At 38.4% G+C, this 16,556-nt stretch overlaps 1 protein-coding gene across 1 annotated transcript in view; it reads right to left on the bottom strand.

The window, feature by feature from the left end:
- ssh2a (slingshot protein phosphatase 2a) overlaps positions 1 to 12,725 on the bottom strand; it is a 63,955-nt gene extending 51,230 nt beyond the window's left edge. Inside the window, exons 1-2 of the mRNA XM_038290494.1 lie at positions 12,528 to 12,725; positions 2,165 to 2,208 (exon numbers count right to left, since the gene is read on the bottom strand). Of these exons, the coding sequence (XP_038146422.1) occupies positions 2,165 to 2,208; positions 12,528 to 12,590 (107 nt within the window). The 5' untranslated portion in view covers positions 12,591 to 12,725. The remainder of the gene's footprint in view (positions 1 to 2,164; positions 2,209 to 12,527) is intronic.
- Between the last annotated feature and the right edge of the window lie 3,831 nt (positions 12,726 to 16,556).

Below are 16,556 nucleotides of genomic sequence, written 5' to 3'. Positions count from 1 at the left end.
GGAGGCCCTTGGGCGTGGAACATCAAAGCCACCCGGGGCAACAAAACACAAGAACAACGACAACGCTGTTGACATCCAGCTAACGCACGTCAAAGCAAATCAACTCCGCCACAACCGTCAGGTTGTATTATGCAAAAATCAACCGCAGGCCTCGATGTCAGAGGAGCAACCAAATATTTACGAAACACACACACAATAGCATCATTTATCTTCTGCGTGCACAAAAATAAAACTGAAGGGACATGCAAACATCTTGTGCAGCTATTCTGGTACAAATCATTGAACTGATGCTTGTTTTTTATAAGACATGATGTCCATATGTGGTTCAGGTTATGAAGGCAGGATCAAAGCGTGTATTGGGCAGCAAAAAGTCTAAAATTTTACTCATCTTTATCCAACAGAGCATCTGATCCGACTTAAAGGAAAAGTTCAGTAATATTCAGAATTCAAACTTCTGAAAGTACTTTAAATATGAAATGATTCCATCCTGTTCAATAAATGATCAGTGTTTTTAATTAGGAGTAATTTTCATGTGAATGTGCTTTACTGGAGGCATCCATGTTTGTCAAAGAACACTACTGCCACCTACCGGTTAGTGACGTCACGGTGCGGTATCGGCTGTTGATCAAGTCCCAGTGCTGTATCTGGTGTTTGTCACAACGCGCTATTATCCAAGTCATCTTGAAAACATTCTTCTTCCAAATGTTGGCTACATATTACGGGTTTTTTCTCTGGCCAGAAGTTCGATGGCAAATCCTCCCTCTTCAAGTTGGCGATCCAACGTCATCATAAAGGTGAAATAAGTTATTGTTTTTTCACTTTTACAACATGCAACCGCCATGCACGTGGGAACTGTCAGGTTAACTATAGCTCTGGGGAATTTCAATGGTGAAGTCCTCTGTGTCACTACCCGACCCGTCCCTGAAGTACGATCAGCTATACATCCGGGTTTCCATAAATAATGTAATTATGGTACTAAAATTACTTATTTCTATGCTTAACTCATTAAAGAATGCTAATACACATCTTTAAAACATTTTTATGACATTTGTGAGACAATTTTTTTTGCTTTTTACAGTTTCTCCGTTAAACTGCCTCTCTGACATCACACATGCTCAGAGCAGTCTTGGAAAATATGATTAAACCATGTTTATCTGTATGTTAGTACTTTCTGTCTTTCTTTTTCTTTAGTTTATTATTCACTATATAGCATAAGGTTAAAACGAAATGAAAACATAAAACTCAAAAAGACTAGATTTATGTTTAAATCCAAAGCAGAAACAGTTAGCTCCAGGAAGTAGCGCAGGATCCCATTTCCGGTGCACAGAGTGATAAAACAGATTTTACGGCACTTTTTTTCCTCAAGAAATACATTATCAACCTTAAACACATTATAGGTTAGTGCGTTTACTATTTTTGGGGAGGGAAAAACGTAATTTAGGTATTTTTAACAGAATAAAATCGAGGACGACCCGGTTGTATATCTGGATCTACAAATGAGCTGATGGATGGATCGTGCTTCCGGGACGAATCGGGTAGAAACACTCTGGAAATCTTCAATGATTGTTGTTTATTGCAGATGTGTCTAGTAGTTCCCATTGATTTAGCTTGTAAAGCGGGGAGAATGGCGCTAGGCTTACCGCACCGTGACGTCACTGCCGGAGGATGGCAGGAGGGAGGGGTTACTACATTTGGACAAAAATGGCCGCTCCCAGACTCAGGGATCTAGATTAAAATGATTGTTTTTTTTCTTTAATGATAAATGCTAGATTAATTAAATCACCACAAATGTATTACTTTAAGGTATAAATAATGATCCATTGATCTTTTCTTGCTGTCTGGACTTTTCCTTTGCAGGATCTGCTGCAAACATCTGGAGGTCTGACCAAGTCCAGGGCTCAGGACTATTTAATCCACAGAGGAAGCTTAATGTCATGTCATTAGTGGATATAATGGAATCTGTTTTGTTTTTTACATTTCTGATCATGTGGTTCTCAAATGACTAAAATAAGGTCTGAGTGTGGAATCAAAGAAAATGTGTTGAAATCCAAACTGGAAAAAAATAAACATTCATTCTAATGTTTTGTCTCCCTCTAGTGGTTGCATTTTGGATTTACAGCTTTTTTAAGAATGAACTGATGGATGTAAAGCAGAAGGTTCTCACCTCCTGGGCTGAGAGCGTCGGTCATCCTCACCACTCCCTGATTCCTGAGGAAGAAGAAGAATTTAGTCATCTCTTCATATCTGGCTGAACCAACAGTTTTAGAACGAATAAAGGCTTCAGGGTGACGTGTCGTCATCAAATGCTGTGTCATGGCTAAATTATTCTTGGATAAATCAGCGTTAAAGCAGCTGAACAGGGACAGGGTGGTTATTTTAAGTGACGCTCAGAGGATAGGCTGAGCATCCCTGCAAACCTCCCATCCCAACACTCACAGCCTGCTCCACTAATCCCTTCTAAAAACTCTAAACTTCACCTTACTGGGATCTGATATTAAACCAGAGAGGAGACCAGACTGGATCTCTGCATCGGGAGGAAAACAAATTAAAGATGAGAGGCTGAGCGTTTGTTCAGGAGGAGGTTTGATCAGGCCTGATTAAGGATCCCTGCATCAGCAAACACAGGCGGAGTAGGATGCTTCCTGTACCCGAGGAAACGCCCGACTCAGCAGATTTCAGAGCATCACACATAACGACACCCTGTGCATATACATATAGGTTGCTTTTCCTTTTAACACTATCCTATTAGAAGGTGGAAGCTGATCACCTTAATTATTTAAAGGCGATGAGAAGCGAGGGCTAGGTGGCTGCTGGGCAGATAATATGAAACGAAAGGAGAAGCATTCATCTCTAGGAGGAGATTGATGATGATTCATCTAAACAGTTTGTTCTAGAAGACTTTTATTTCGTTTTGTACAGCTCTCATGACATTTCCATTTCTTAACGTGCAGCAGTGATCAAAGGTAAACAGTTTGGGAGAAAAAAACATGGTGCAAAAAAAAGCATTGATATGGAAGTTCAGAGCATTAAATATATTTGTTGCAATTATGCAGTGTTATAGTTTAGTGTGATGCAGAGTCTGTGACATGATTTAGAGTTTTATCAACATTCAGCGGTCTTATAGCGGTGGGGAGCTACTTCGGAATCTGCTGGACCTGCATCAGATGCTGCGAAGCCTCTTCTTAGAGGACAGGAGGGAAGACGGCAGGTTGGTAAGTTTTTGTTTGTACTTTCATGGTATATAGTGCATAATCTAAAGAAAGACAACTAAAATACACAAACATATTTTGTTAAATCATATTTACCCAAACTGCTCTGAGCAGTCTGATGATGTCAGGCAAGCGGCTCAACGGAAAGAGTAAAAAAAGATTCAATTTTTCTAGAAAAGTCCTTAAATACTTTTAGTAAGATGTTTAGTCTAACAGTTTTAGACGATTTAAGGATAGAAATACGTTCTTTCAGTTCTGTAATTCCATTATTTATGGAGACCTGGATGAAGATCTTCTTGCACATGAGAAAATGAGCTGATGGGACGGATCGGTTCGGGACAGGAGGCTTCATCCTTCCTCTGTCTGCCTACATCCCCCAGAATGCTGTGCGGTTCTGGATCAAGGCTCAGTGGGATTGGAGATTTTTTCTACTGATAAAGATCAGACGTCCTGCCTGAGTAACAAACTTAGCTGCATAAAGGAAATCTGATTAAAATCACAGAGATGCTGATGAAGATTCTCAGTCATTCAGGTCATAGTCATTCCGTAAAAGCTTAAAAAGTTTTAAAAAAAATTAAAAACTTTAAAAAAAAATTAACACATTGCAGAGATCGCCACAGACAGATGTTTTTGTTTTCACATTTAGACTAATGGTAGCTTTGTGTTCTTGGTTGTTTTCACTTCCTGCTACTTGTAGCCGTTAGAGGAACATCTCATTACCTGCTTTGAATTAAAAAAAATAAAATAAAGACTTCTATTAATTGAATTTTAAAAAAGCCGGCTGATCAGAGTTTATCTTCTTCTTAGCAGACTTCCTGAGCACTTTTCCTTCTCAGGCTTTGTTCCCTCACTTCCAAAAATGGAAATCTAAGTAATTATTTTCTTGATTCCAGAAGGTAAGTAAGACACTTTGCCAATGGAACAAGGCAATTTACATTTAAAATAATAAAAAAAAAAACAATTGCATTGCCGTATTTCAAGTTCATATTATCTAATTATCTTATTTTAAGAGTAGAAATTCTCATTCCATTGGTAGGTCATTATATTTATTTACTCAAATTAAGCGTAAATAAGCTTAATTTAAGACATTTCTTACTTATTTCTAGGTTGTTTTTGCAGTGCTGTCCTTCCCTCACAGCAGCGCTCACATGGCTGCTCCTGATTCAAACGGGTCTCATGACAAGCAGCTGCCTGCTAACCTCATACCATCTTCTCTCTGCCTCATGGGCTCAGAAAAACCTGTTTACTACAAAATATTAAGTTTGACCTGCTGCAAGACAAACTATTTGTCTCAATGAGAATGCAGTCACACTGGAAAAAGGATTTCTTAAATTATGTTTATTTACCCTTAGTCTGAGCAAGTAAATAAGATGAATTCACTATGGAATGAGTATTTTTACTCTTAAAATAAGATAATTAGATAATATGCTCTTGAAATAGGACAATGCGTTTGTTTCTTCTTATGTGTAAATGTTAATAGTTCCATTGGCCAAGTGTCTCATTTTGCTCCTCAATTCAAGAAGGAAATAACTTCTTTAAAGAAAAACACTTCCATTCATCACTCTAATGCTACGTTCACACCGGACGCAGCAAGAGCAGCAAAGGTCTGACGCGCGTTGGGCGGAGCTTCACTATCCTTTCTCTGCCTTGCAGCTATATTTGCTGTGATCAGTGGGAATAAAGTAGTTTTAATATGTTTTAAGGTGAGAAAATACACCTGAAAACTTAATCTCAATTTGAATCCACAGTCTGCAAGCTATCTGGTCCAACTCCAACCATCATTGCTGCTGTCTACCGCCCCCCAAAACCGAATAGTGCCTTTTTAACTGAGTTTGCTGATTTTCTCACCCACCTATCCTCTCTCTCACCAAACTTAATTCTGCTGGGTGATTTCAATATCCACATGGACAACACCAATTCGCCTCTTACCAAAGACTTTACTTCCTGCCTAGAGAGTTTTGGATGTCAGCAATACACCACTACCCCCACACACACCAAAGGACATATTCTGGATTTAATCTGTTGCTCTGGTGTCATCCCCCACAACATAACATCTGATGAACTCCCCATAAGTGACCATTTTCTCCTCTCATTTGCAGTTAATCTTACTCTCTCAGTCTCTAAAACATCCCGCCTCATATCCTTCCGGAACATAAAGAAAATTGATCCCTCCACCCTTATTTCAAGTATCCACTCATCCTGCCTCCTTGACTTCAATAATCTACTAACCCCTGATGATCTGGTTTTTCATTACAACACTGGTCTCCATAATATTCTTGACTCACTTGCTCCTCTAAAAAATAGATTTGTTTCTTTCTCTGTCTCCTCCCCCTGGTACACCCCAAATCTCAGAAACATGAAAACCAAAGGACGGCAACTTGAAAGACTTTACAGAAAAACTGGTCTTACTATACACAAAGAAATGTACAATAATCACATTATGCACTATAAGGACTCCATTGCCAGCACCAAATCACAGTACTACTCCAACTTAATCACTGCCAATCAACAGAGCTCTAAGTCACTTTTCTCTATACTTAACAATACCATCAAACCCCAGGACCCTTTCCCCCTGCACCTTTACACAACCTCCTTCTGCAATGACATCATGTCATACTTCACAGAAAAAATCAAGAACATTCACCAGAACCTTGGATCAACGGCTCATCTCAACAACTCAGCAGATCTCCCCCCGCCTACACATTTATTCTCCTCCTTCCATCCTCCCACTGTCTCGGAAATCACAGAGCTCATCCGGAAATCCAAATCATCCACCTGTCAATTGGACCCCCTCCCAACACAACTTGTCAAAACCTGCCTTCCCTCTCTGGCTCCCCTCATCTCCGCTATCATCCACTCCTCCCTCACCACTGGAACTGTCCCTACACCTCTCAAAACTGCTGCCATCACCCCGATTGTAAAAAAAACCTGGTGCCGACCCCACCAACTTCAACAACCTCCGTCCTATCTCCAATTTACCCTTCATCTCCAAAATTCTTGAAAAAACAGTTGCCTCCCAACTCCATTCTCACCTATGTGCCAACAGCCTGTATGAAGAATTTCAGTCTGGTTTCCGGCCACTCCATAGCACTGAAACAGCACTCATCAAAATCACCAATGACCTCCTCATGGCATCTGATTCTGGACTACTCACCATCCTCATCCTCCTCGACCTGAGTGCAGCCTTCGACACCATCTGTCACACCACCCTCCTCAGTAGGCTTTCTTCCATTGGCATCACGAGCACTCCGTTGGACTGGTTTATTTCTTATTTTTCTGATCGCACTCAGTTCATTCAACTGAAGACCCTCAAATCCACCCCCTCCCCCGTCACCTCAGGTGTGCCCCAGGGCTCTGTTCTGGGGCCTCTGCTCTTCATCATCTACCTCCTTCCCCTTGGCAATATCTTCCGTAAATTCAACATCCACTTCCATTGCTATGCTGATGACACCCAGCTCTACCTCACCACGCAGCCATCGTCCTCTCTTCCGCCCACCTCCCTCAGAAATTGCATCTGTGAATTAAAGGCCTGGTTCACCAACAACTTCCTTCAATTAAACAGTAGTAAAACCGAGGTTCTCCTCATTGGTACCAAATCAACTCTTTCCAAAACCGACAGTTTCCAAGTCACTATTGATAGCTCCTCCATCTCCCCCTCCCCCCAGGTTAAGAGTCTGGGTGTCATCCTCGATAGCACACTATCTTTCCAATCCCATATAAATAACATTACCCGGTCTGCCTACTTCCACTTAAGAAACATCAACCGCCTCCGTCCCTCCCTTACCCCACACACTACTGCCATACTTGTGCACAGCCTTGTCACCTCCCGACTAGATTACTGCAACTCCCTCCTCTTTGGACTTCCTCAGAAATCACTCCACAAACTACAACTGGTCCAGAACTCAGCTGCTCGCATCATAACAAGAACTCCCTCTATCCACCACATCACTCCGGTCCTCCGACAGCTCCACTGGCTCCCCATACAGTTCCGCATTCAATATAAAATTATCATGATGACTTTCAAGGCACTTCACCATCTTGCCCCCCCATATCTGTCAGACCTCCTGCATGTTCCCACCCCCTCCCGTGCTCTTAGATCCTCATCTGCTTTGCACCTGTCTGTCCCCTCTGCCCGTCTCACCACCATGGGGAGCAGAGCATTCAGCCGCTCTGCCCCCCGCCTCTGGAACTCTCTACCACCCCAACTTCGAAATACGGACTCAATTCTCCATTTTAAAATACAACTCAAAACCCATCTGTTCAAGATTGCTTATTCTCTTTAAAAATATCAATTTCACTGTCACAGCCTCTGTATTTTTAAATGTTTTTAAATGTTTTTATAATTATAATTTTTATTTTTTCTGACACTTTTTATGTTTTGTACGGTGACCTTGAGTGTCCAGAAAGGCGCCTTTTTAAATAAAATGTATTATTATTATTTATTATTATAATCAGTGCAGTCAGTTCATCCAGATTACCATCCTGCCTTCCAATATTATTTCTGTCGGAGCCGCTCAGACCCCCACATACCAGCGGTGCTCTGTCAGTAGGAATCCCTTCAACAGCAGCCTCTGGCCGTGTTGCCTCCTCGCGGTTCACCGCGGCGGCTGGTAGGTGTTTTTCATCTAAATAATCCAAACTGCAGGCACCAGGATAATAAAAGCCAACATATTCTGCCGGCAGATTTCTGCATTTTAAGTTAATTTATGCGTCAATAAACTGTTTCAGAGGAGTGATCACAGCGCTCTGTTTCATCAGCGATGTGTCTGTCTCTCTGCCAGCTCCCAGATCAGCTTCCCTGATTGGTTGATGCGGTGCATCTAGCAGCAAAAGTTCAATTTTTCCATCTCGAGCAGCAGCGCGTTTGCGGCGCGTCAGATGCTTAAACGCTCCCGACGCGCTGCTTCAGCTGCTAAAAACGCGCTGCGCCTGCTGCTCAAAACCCGCAGCGGGACCTTTTGCTGCGCCTTGACGCGCGTCAACCATTGACTTTCCTTGTAAACTCGCTGCTTCTGCCGCGCCTGCTGCGTCCGGTGTGAACGTAGCATAAGGGATGTTTGAACTCTTTAAACATCCTGTTCCAGCTGAGGTGTTGCAGTGAGGCATATATTACTACTGTATCCTATTAAGAAAGGTTTTTTTATATTATGTTTTAGAAGCATTTAGTGTACCTAACAGCCATGAGATAAAAATCTAAATGGATGCTTTATTAAACATGTGTTGTCCAAGAATGATGGATTGGTAAAACTTTGCTGATGCACCCAAAAAAAAAGGAGGGATTCCTATAACCTTCTGAAGGCCAATTAATGCTTCTGACTCATAGCCTCTTCATCCACGCGACCACGCCCCCCGCGCAGAGGTTCTGCCTGACTACGTGTCGGACGGTCGCAAACCCACGCAGACCTCAGGGTAGGACAAATAGTGACTCGTGTACAGTACAGTATTTCACTGCTGTTCTGACGGAGCCATTGCATCCTGACTCTGCTCTGTGGCGTTTTTTTCTTCTAAAGCCTGCAGAGCACGTATGTTTTTTGGAGAGAAGAACATAGTTATCGGTAGTTGTTGTCGCTCTTTTTTCTTCTGGGCCAATAGATCCTCATAAACTGACATGCCACCATCGATTATGTTCGACGATAAAGTTTAACAATGCATGATGCAAATCCGTGAAGCAGCGAGACCGTGAAAAGTGAACCACGTTATAGCGAGGGTTCACTGTACATATTTCGCAAAGGTTTTTCTTTATATTTTTTAAATGTAACTAAATTTGTAATTGTTAATATTTTCGGAAGTAACTGAAAATGAATTACATATTTTCTCATTGTAACTGTAACGAATTACAGTTGCTCTGCTTTTGTAATTAAATTACGTAACGTCGTTACATGTAATCCGTTACTCCCCAACACTGGATAGGCAACATGCAATTAAATATATCTCCAAGTTTAGAAGACAAAAATACGCTAGTCTATAATAAAATTCAACATTCAGCATAAATATTTAAAATCAGTGTAGGGCTGCAACAACGAATCGATAAAAATCGACTTTTAAAAGCGTTGGCAACGAATTTCATCATCGATTAGTTGTGTCGCGCGATTAATGCGTCATCCGCCGCCGCCGTCATCACTGCCACTTGACTGAAACGGGGGAAGAAGAAAAATTACGGCAGAGCGAGCCAGCGCCGCAGATACGCAGTGTTGCAAACTCAGCGACTTTGTCGCTATATTTAGCGACTTTTCAGACCCCTCCAGCGACTATTTTTTTTTTAAAAAGCGACTAGCGACAAATCTGGCGACTTTTTACGGTGTCACTGGTGGCTTTTGGAGACTCTTACGTGAAAGCATGTATCGTTCCTCCAGCGGCAGCTGCTGCCGTGGGCGCCTCCCCCATCCCAACCCCGTCCAGACTGCAAATGAAGCGCGCATGCGCCGGGATTGACGGCACAAATTGATCACAATAATTAAAATAGCCTGCGCTTTGTAAAGCGAAAAAAGTCGTAACATGCAACTTTTGTAAAAACAAATGAACATGGCACGGAAGCACCACTGTTATGATGCAGCACCTGAAAAGAAAACACGTTGGAGCCTTCGATGGCAGTGAGGAGAGCTGATCAGCAGGGTGAGTAACCATGTTTGTTTGGTTTTAAAGTGGGGAAACGTAACGTTAGTTTCTCAGGTAGCTCATCTGATGCTTTCCTTACCTTGTTAGTAGGTTACAGACAGTGATAAGGTTGGCTACTTATTTTACTTTTAATTTCATTTGAATTAGCTTAAGCAGCGTTTATATTTACTTTATAAATAAATTAACTTGCAAATTATGAGGGCAAGGCTTTTAAAGTTTAAATCTTCTGGCAAAGATAAAGTAAAGAAGATCCTGCAATTTATGGAAGTAAAGCAGAACAAAATCCAGCAAGATCAGTAATATGTCAATTAATTATCTGCCACATTCCCATGTAAATATCTAAAAATATATCTTTGGAGGATGTGTTTTTTAGCACCCCTAGTTCTCTCATTTTTATTCCAAATACAATTTATAATTTGAATCACAGGGCTATTTTTATCTCTAGGGTTCAGGATTTTCTCAAGTAGCAACTTTAACTGCTATACTTTCCTGTCTTAAAAGGCAGAACTCTTCTAGTCTAAAAAAACCTCATTTGTTGAAATGGGGGGGGGGCTATTGTTTGAACCCCTTAGGGGCTTTTAAAAACAAAAATGCCTGTCTCTTTTTGCGCTTTATGAAACAAAGTAGCCTATATTTTGTGGATGTACAGCTACATTTCTCATGTAAGTTTGCGTAGTTTTAACACAAACATTTATTTTTCATATTGCACCAGTACAGTTAATGAGCAACCTGTACTTGTGTGCTTGTTTGTTCTGTCTAAAATGTTTATTTTGGAATGAAGAGGTTAATATAAAAAAAATATTTTGTGTCCGATTCATCGATTAATCGAAAAAATAATCGGCCGATTCATCGATTTTTAAAATAATCGTTAGTTGCAGCCCTAGTAAATACACTTAATTTAAGAAAGTTTTACTTATTTCTAGATAGTTTTTGCAGTGGATAATCGCTGATGCACCTTAAAGGGAAGCCATGCATGGATGGATGAATGGAAGTGAAGTTGTGTCCATTCTAGGAATGCAGGATATATTGATGTTGGCATCGGATATCGGCTGTTATTCGTCATTTTTTATACATTAATGTTTTTGAGCTCTTTATAAATAATGCACTAAAGGCAGGCATCTGTCTATAACTATAAATATCAGTGTGCTGTGGTTCTCTTGTGTTCTCAACAATAGGAAAACATTAAGTGAATAGATGTTTGAGCTCATTTTTGGAAAATATAAACTAAGGATGCACGATATTGGGATTTTGGCCGATATCCGATATGCCGATATTTTAAAACTCATGTAGCCGATAACCGATATCGATACCGATGTTAAAGCTGGACAAAAATAAGTAGTCATTGAAAATAGCAGTTTTGTTATCCATTTCTGACACTTTGAAAAATAATATACTCAAATATATTTTCATATGCTGATATCAAATAGATTTTTAAAAACGCGGTATCGATCTATTTTACTTTCAAAATCTCGTGAAATTCCATCCTTCTGTTACAAACTCTCGTGATATTTTGCAAATTCTTGTGAGATTTTGTTAGTAAAATAGATCGATACCGCGTCAATATATCAACATATAAAAATATAGTAACATTTCGTGAATTTTCGGGGGATTTCGTAGCATAACGATGACATATAGCAATATTTCATTAGTAAAAGAGATTGATATGGTGTTTTTAAATGGCAATATATCAGCATATGAAGATATTGGGATATTTTAATGTATCAATATTCTTTCCCTCATCTTTAAGTCTGTAAAAAAGAAGTTTTTGAGGAAGAAGAAGAAGTAGTTTTTTTTTTTTTTTTTTTTTTTAGACTTTAGAAACTCAGAAGCTGATGAAATATCGTGTTAGATATCGGTGGGGTGGCCGATGTCCGATATTCAGTTTTAAGGCCGATACCGATAGGGGGGCGATTATATCGTGCATCCCTAATATAAACCCTATTGAAAGCGTTCGGGTTGAGTAGCTGTAGGTCTATCAGTCTCCACCCTCAGAGCGCCTCCACCAACTTTTATCACAAAGTTACACATTTGGTTTTATACCTCTCATTTGTTCTTATTTTTTTTTCCTGTTATGCTTAATCTTAGTACTGGTTTTAATATGTCTACAGGACTTTATATAGTAGAAACTGTCTGCAATCATGATAAATGCAAAATGTTGGTTTCACTTCACAGTAAAGCCCTGCAGATTAACAATCATTAGTTAAAGGGTGCCTCTGTCTGCTTTACTCAATCCATATTATTTCTTGAGGTCATAAAGGGAGTTTTTAAATGTATTTCTAAAGGTAAAAGCAGCACAAACATCCTTGATGTGTGTCAGGAGGCTGCTGAGGCCCCCCAGCCTCCAACAGGGACTGACCAGTCTGGACCATGGAACAGTTCCTGTTGGACAAGAACCAAAACAAATTGAACTGCAGGATAATCTGAAAGCTAATGAAGCTTCTAACTATTAATTAATATTGATTAATAAATAAGGACCCCCCCCAAATCGAAAGGAGGAAGTGAGTCAGCCCCATGAGGCTAAGTTTGAAATTGACTCTTGTTTAAATGTATAAACTCAGTTCCACCCTATCAGTTAAAGCTATAAACACTTTAACCTGTAGTCTAGCGGAAGGTGAGCTTCCTTTAGTGCTCCGGCTCCAGCAGTTAGCCTCCCTGCTGCTCCTAACGGGCGGAGAGAAGCGGGGCTAACGGTGGTGAACTTACAGAAACAGTCGGGCTGGAAGCGGTGCTCGGTGTCGGTGACCGCTGGACGGTGACCAGCGCCATCCCGGCTGCTGCTGCTGCTGCTCCCGGTCACCTCGGAGACCGGAAACCCGGGATACAGGACATTCTTTCAGGGAGGAAACTACAGCAGAAAGGAACTTCTTCCCTGGAGGTCGCTTCGCTTTCTATACAGCGTAAAGTAGGGAATGGAATTTGACCATATCCGGTTTGGAATCTTTCAAATTAAAAGACGCACAGTTATAAACAACATCCTAAAACAGGGTTATATATCCCCCATTATATGTAGGTATGTATGTGTGTGTGTGTTTTTACACTTTATAACAATCATTTTAATTAAGAGAGTTCAGCTGTCATACATTCATACATACATACATACATACATACATACATACATATAAATGTATATATATATATATTCAAAATGTGTATATTCAATGTGTATATATGTATGTATGTATGTGTATATATATATGTATATATATACATAATTCACACATATACATATACATACATACATACATACATATATAAGTTACTGAAAATATATATATTTTATATATATATATATATATATATATATATTATATGTATATGTGTATATATATATATATATATATATATATATATATATGTATGTATGTATGTATGTATGTATGTATGCATGTATGTATGTATGTATGTATGTGTATATACGTGTATATATATACATGATTCACACATACACACACACACACATATATACATACATACATACACACATATATATACTGTATATATATGTGTGTGGGTGTGAGTGTTCATTATGTATATATACATATATATACACATACATATATACACATACATACATACATACATACATATACATATATATTTTCAGTAATTTATATATGTGTGTATGTATATATGTATATGTATGTATATATGTGTGTATTATGTATATATATACATATATACACATACATACATTCATAAATATATGAATGTATATATATTAACATATATATATATATATATATATATATATATATATATATATATATATATATATATATATATATATATATATATATATATATATATATATATATATAGGCTATATGACAGCTGGAGTCTCTTATTTAAAATGATTAATATACAGAGTTTATTTAAATGGGTATATATATATATATATATATATATATATATATATATATATATATATATATATATATATATATATATATATATATATATATATATATATTGCACGGGATATCAAATATACAAAACAGGTTATTGCACAGGGTATTAAATAGTAATTGCACATTATACAGGGCAGCAGGGATGAATGACCTGCGGTAGCGCTCCTTTTTACAAATAGGGTGTAAAAATCTTTCACTAAAGGAGCTGCCATGAAGTGAATAAATCGCATGGTTCTGTTGAGATTAGTAATTTATGGGCTTTTATTTTGAAAGAAATCTGACTCTGGTGTTTTCCGCTTATTTTTCCTGCTTAACAAACTACGCCGGGTTTTTGACGCATGCGCAGAACTCACCTGCCTTCAAACGCCTTAACAGCAGTCTGATGAACGCCCTGATAAATATTCACAGGTGCTTTTTGACTGAAAGCTACGGAGGAGGATCAGGGCCACTGAAAAAATAAAATATATATTATTTCAGTTTAATATGGGAAAAAAAGTCAGAATTCTGGCTTTTTTCTCAGAATTCTTAGCCTGATAAAAATGTGGGATTAAATGTGTTATTTAGTCTGGCCCCAATGAATGAGACAGCGGAAGATTGTTGATGAGAACAACCCGTTGTTTTTCAAACCGTGTCTGTGCCTATTGGCCAACGCTCTGACCAATGAGCGCAACTCACTGTGACGTCGTAAGCACGACAGAAAGCTGGTGGGGGAGTGTAAACAAACAGCGGTAAAACGGCAAATACGTCTTTATTAAAAATGAATGAGCGTAGAGCCTCTTCCTGCTCACATTTAAACGAAAACCCCGTCTAGTCCTTCCAGAACTGATTCCAAAACTGAGTCAAAAATCTCCATCAGAGCCAGCAGTCCTTCACACACGGCTATGCAGAGTGAGGGGCGCTGCAGACGGGCTGAGGTTAGCCTTGGAGCTCCGCTGGTTGCTGTGGTCCTCTTACCTTCAGAAATTGTTTTTTTTATTACGCATTAAATCGGTAAAAGGACCATATAGTGACGCTTTAAAGTATAATATTCTCGCCTCAAATGATCTTAAAATGTACTTTTATTGAACAACAGAAAGAAAACTTTTAACTTTGAATGGAGCGCTCCATTGAAAGCTGCTGCTGCCCCAGTGCAGGCTACTGTTGTGCTTTCTCCAGCACGCACCTTTGTTGTCACACTCTCAAAACCCCGCCCACTTTGCATCAAGACATTCAAAACACATCTCTGCGCTGTGATTGGCCCGCCAGATTTAGGGCCTGGGGCATTGATCGAGGCTTGACCAACTAGCAGGCAAAAATGATTTTGGCCACTGGCGGGTGGGGCTAGTTTACTAGGCTATAGAATTCTGACTTTAATCTCAGAATTTTGGATCTTTTTTAAATAATATTTCATTTTAATCTCAGAATTTAATCTCAGAATTCTGACTTTAATCTCAGAATTTTGGATCTTAATTTTTAAATAATATTTCAGTTTAATCTCAGAATTTAATCTCAGAATTCTAACTTTAATCTCAGAATTTTGGATCTTAATTTTTAAATAATATTTCATTTTAATCTCAGAATTTAATCTCAGAATTCTGACTTTAATCTCAGAATTTTGGATCTTAATTTTTAAATAATATTTCATTTTAATCTCAGACTTTTTTCTCAGAATTCAGACTTTAATCTCAGAATTTTGGATCTTAATTTTTAAATAATATTTCATTTTAATCTCAGAATTTAATCTCAGAATTCTAACTTTAATCTCAGAATTTTGGATCTTAATTTTTTAATAATATTTCAGTTTAATCTCAGAATTTAATCTCAGAATTCTAACTTTAATCTCAGAATTTTGGATCTTAATTTTTAAATAGTATTTCATTTTAATCTCAGAACTTAATCTCTGAATTCTAACTTTAATTTCAGAATTTTGGATCTTCATTTTTAAATAATAATTCAGTTTAATATAGGAAAATAAGTCAGAATATGAACTTAATCTCAGAATTCACTTTTTACTCAGAATTCGGACATTAATCTCAGAATTTTGGATCTTAATGCATGAAGGCATGAGATGTGGAGCACTCAGCTTCACTGACAAAGATGTGATTTGTTTGGGAGGGCCAGTAAGACATTGGTGGAAAATGACGGAAATAGGTGACTTTTTACGTGCCTTAAGGGTCCCCGTTGATCCTATTTCATTAATGAATAAAGAGCAGAAGGTGATTAAAACAAGAGAGCTTGTTTAGTCTCTAAAACAGACATGGCTACGGCTGGATGCTAACATGTTTTTTAATTGTCAGAATTTACTCAGAATTCTGAGAAAAAGTCAGAATTCTGTGATTAAAGTCAGCACGGGTAGATCTACAAGGTTAGAGGCAACGGCATGTCTAGATTGAGGAATCTAGGTGGCTGATAAAGTACTGAATATTGTTAAACAATCATTCCAGCCACTAAATTAGGTAAACATGCCCACTTATATATTCAATGCCATCACAGGAATAAAATATCATGCTACGCAATAACTTTATTTTCTGAAAAAGCAGCACTAACATCTGCTGGGATGGTGATGTCATCAGTCGAAATCATAAATGGTTCTATCGTAAAAAAACAAAAAAACAAATTAGCACAAACAACAGTTTTACCTGCATAAATAAAGAAGGACTGAAATGGTAGATAATTTTAATTTAGTTCGGAGCTTAAAATTCAGAATTCTAATTTCTGAAAGTACTTTAAATATGAAATTATGACATACTGTTCAATAAATGATAAGCGTTAAGATTAAGAGTAATTTTCATTTTAATATGCTTTACTGGAGGCATCCATGTTTCTCAAAGAACACTACTGCCAC

Source organism: Cyprinodon tularosa, unplaced genomic scaffold (assembly GCF_016077235.1).
Source record: "Cyprinodon tularosa strain WSP-4 unplaced genomic scaffold, ASM1607723v1 ctg282, whole genome shotgun sequence".
In the NCBI taxonomy this organism is placed as follows: Eukaryota; Metazoa; Chordata; class Actinopteri; order Cyprinodontiformes; family Cyprinodontidae; genus Cyprinodon; species Cyprinodon tularosa.
This window is presented reverse-complemented; position numbering and strand designations above follow the sequence as displayed.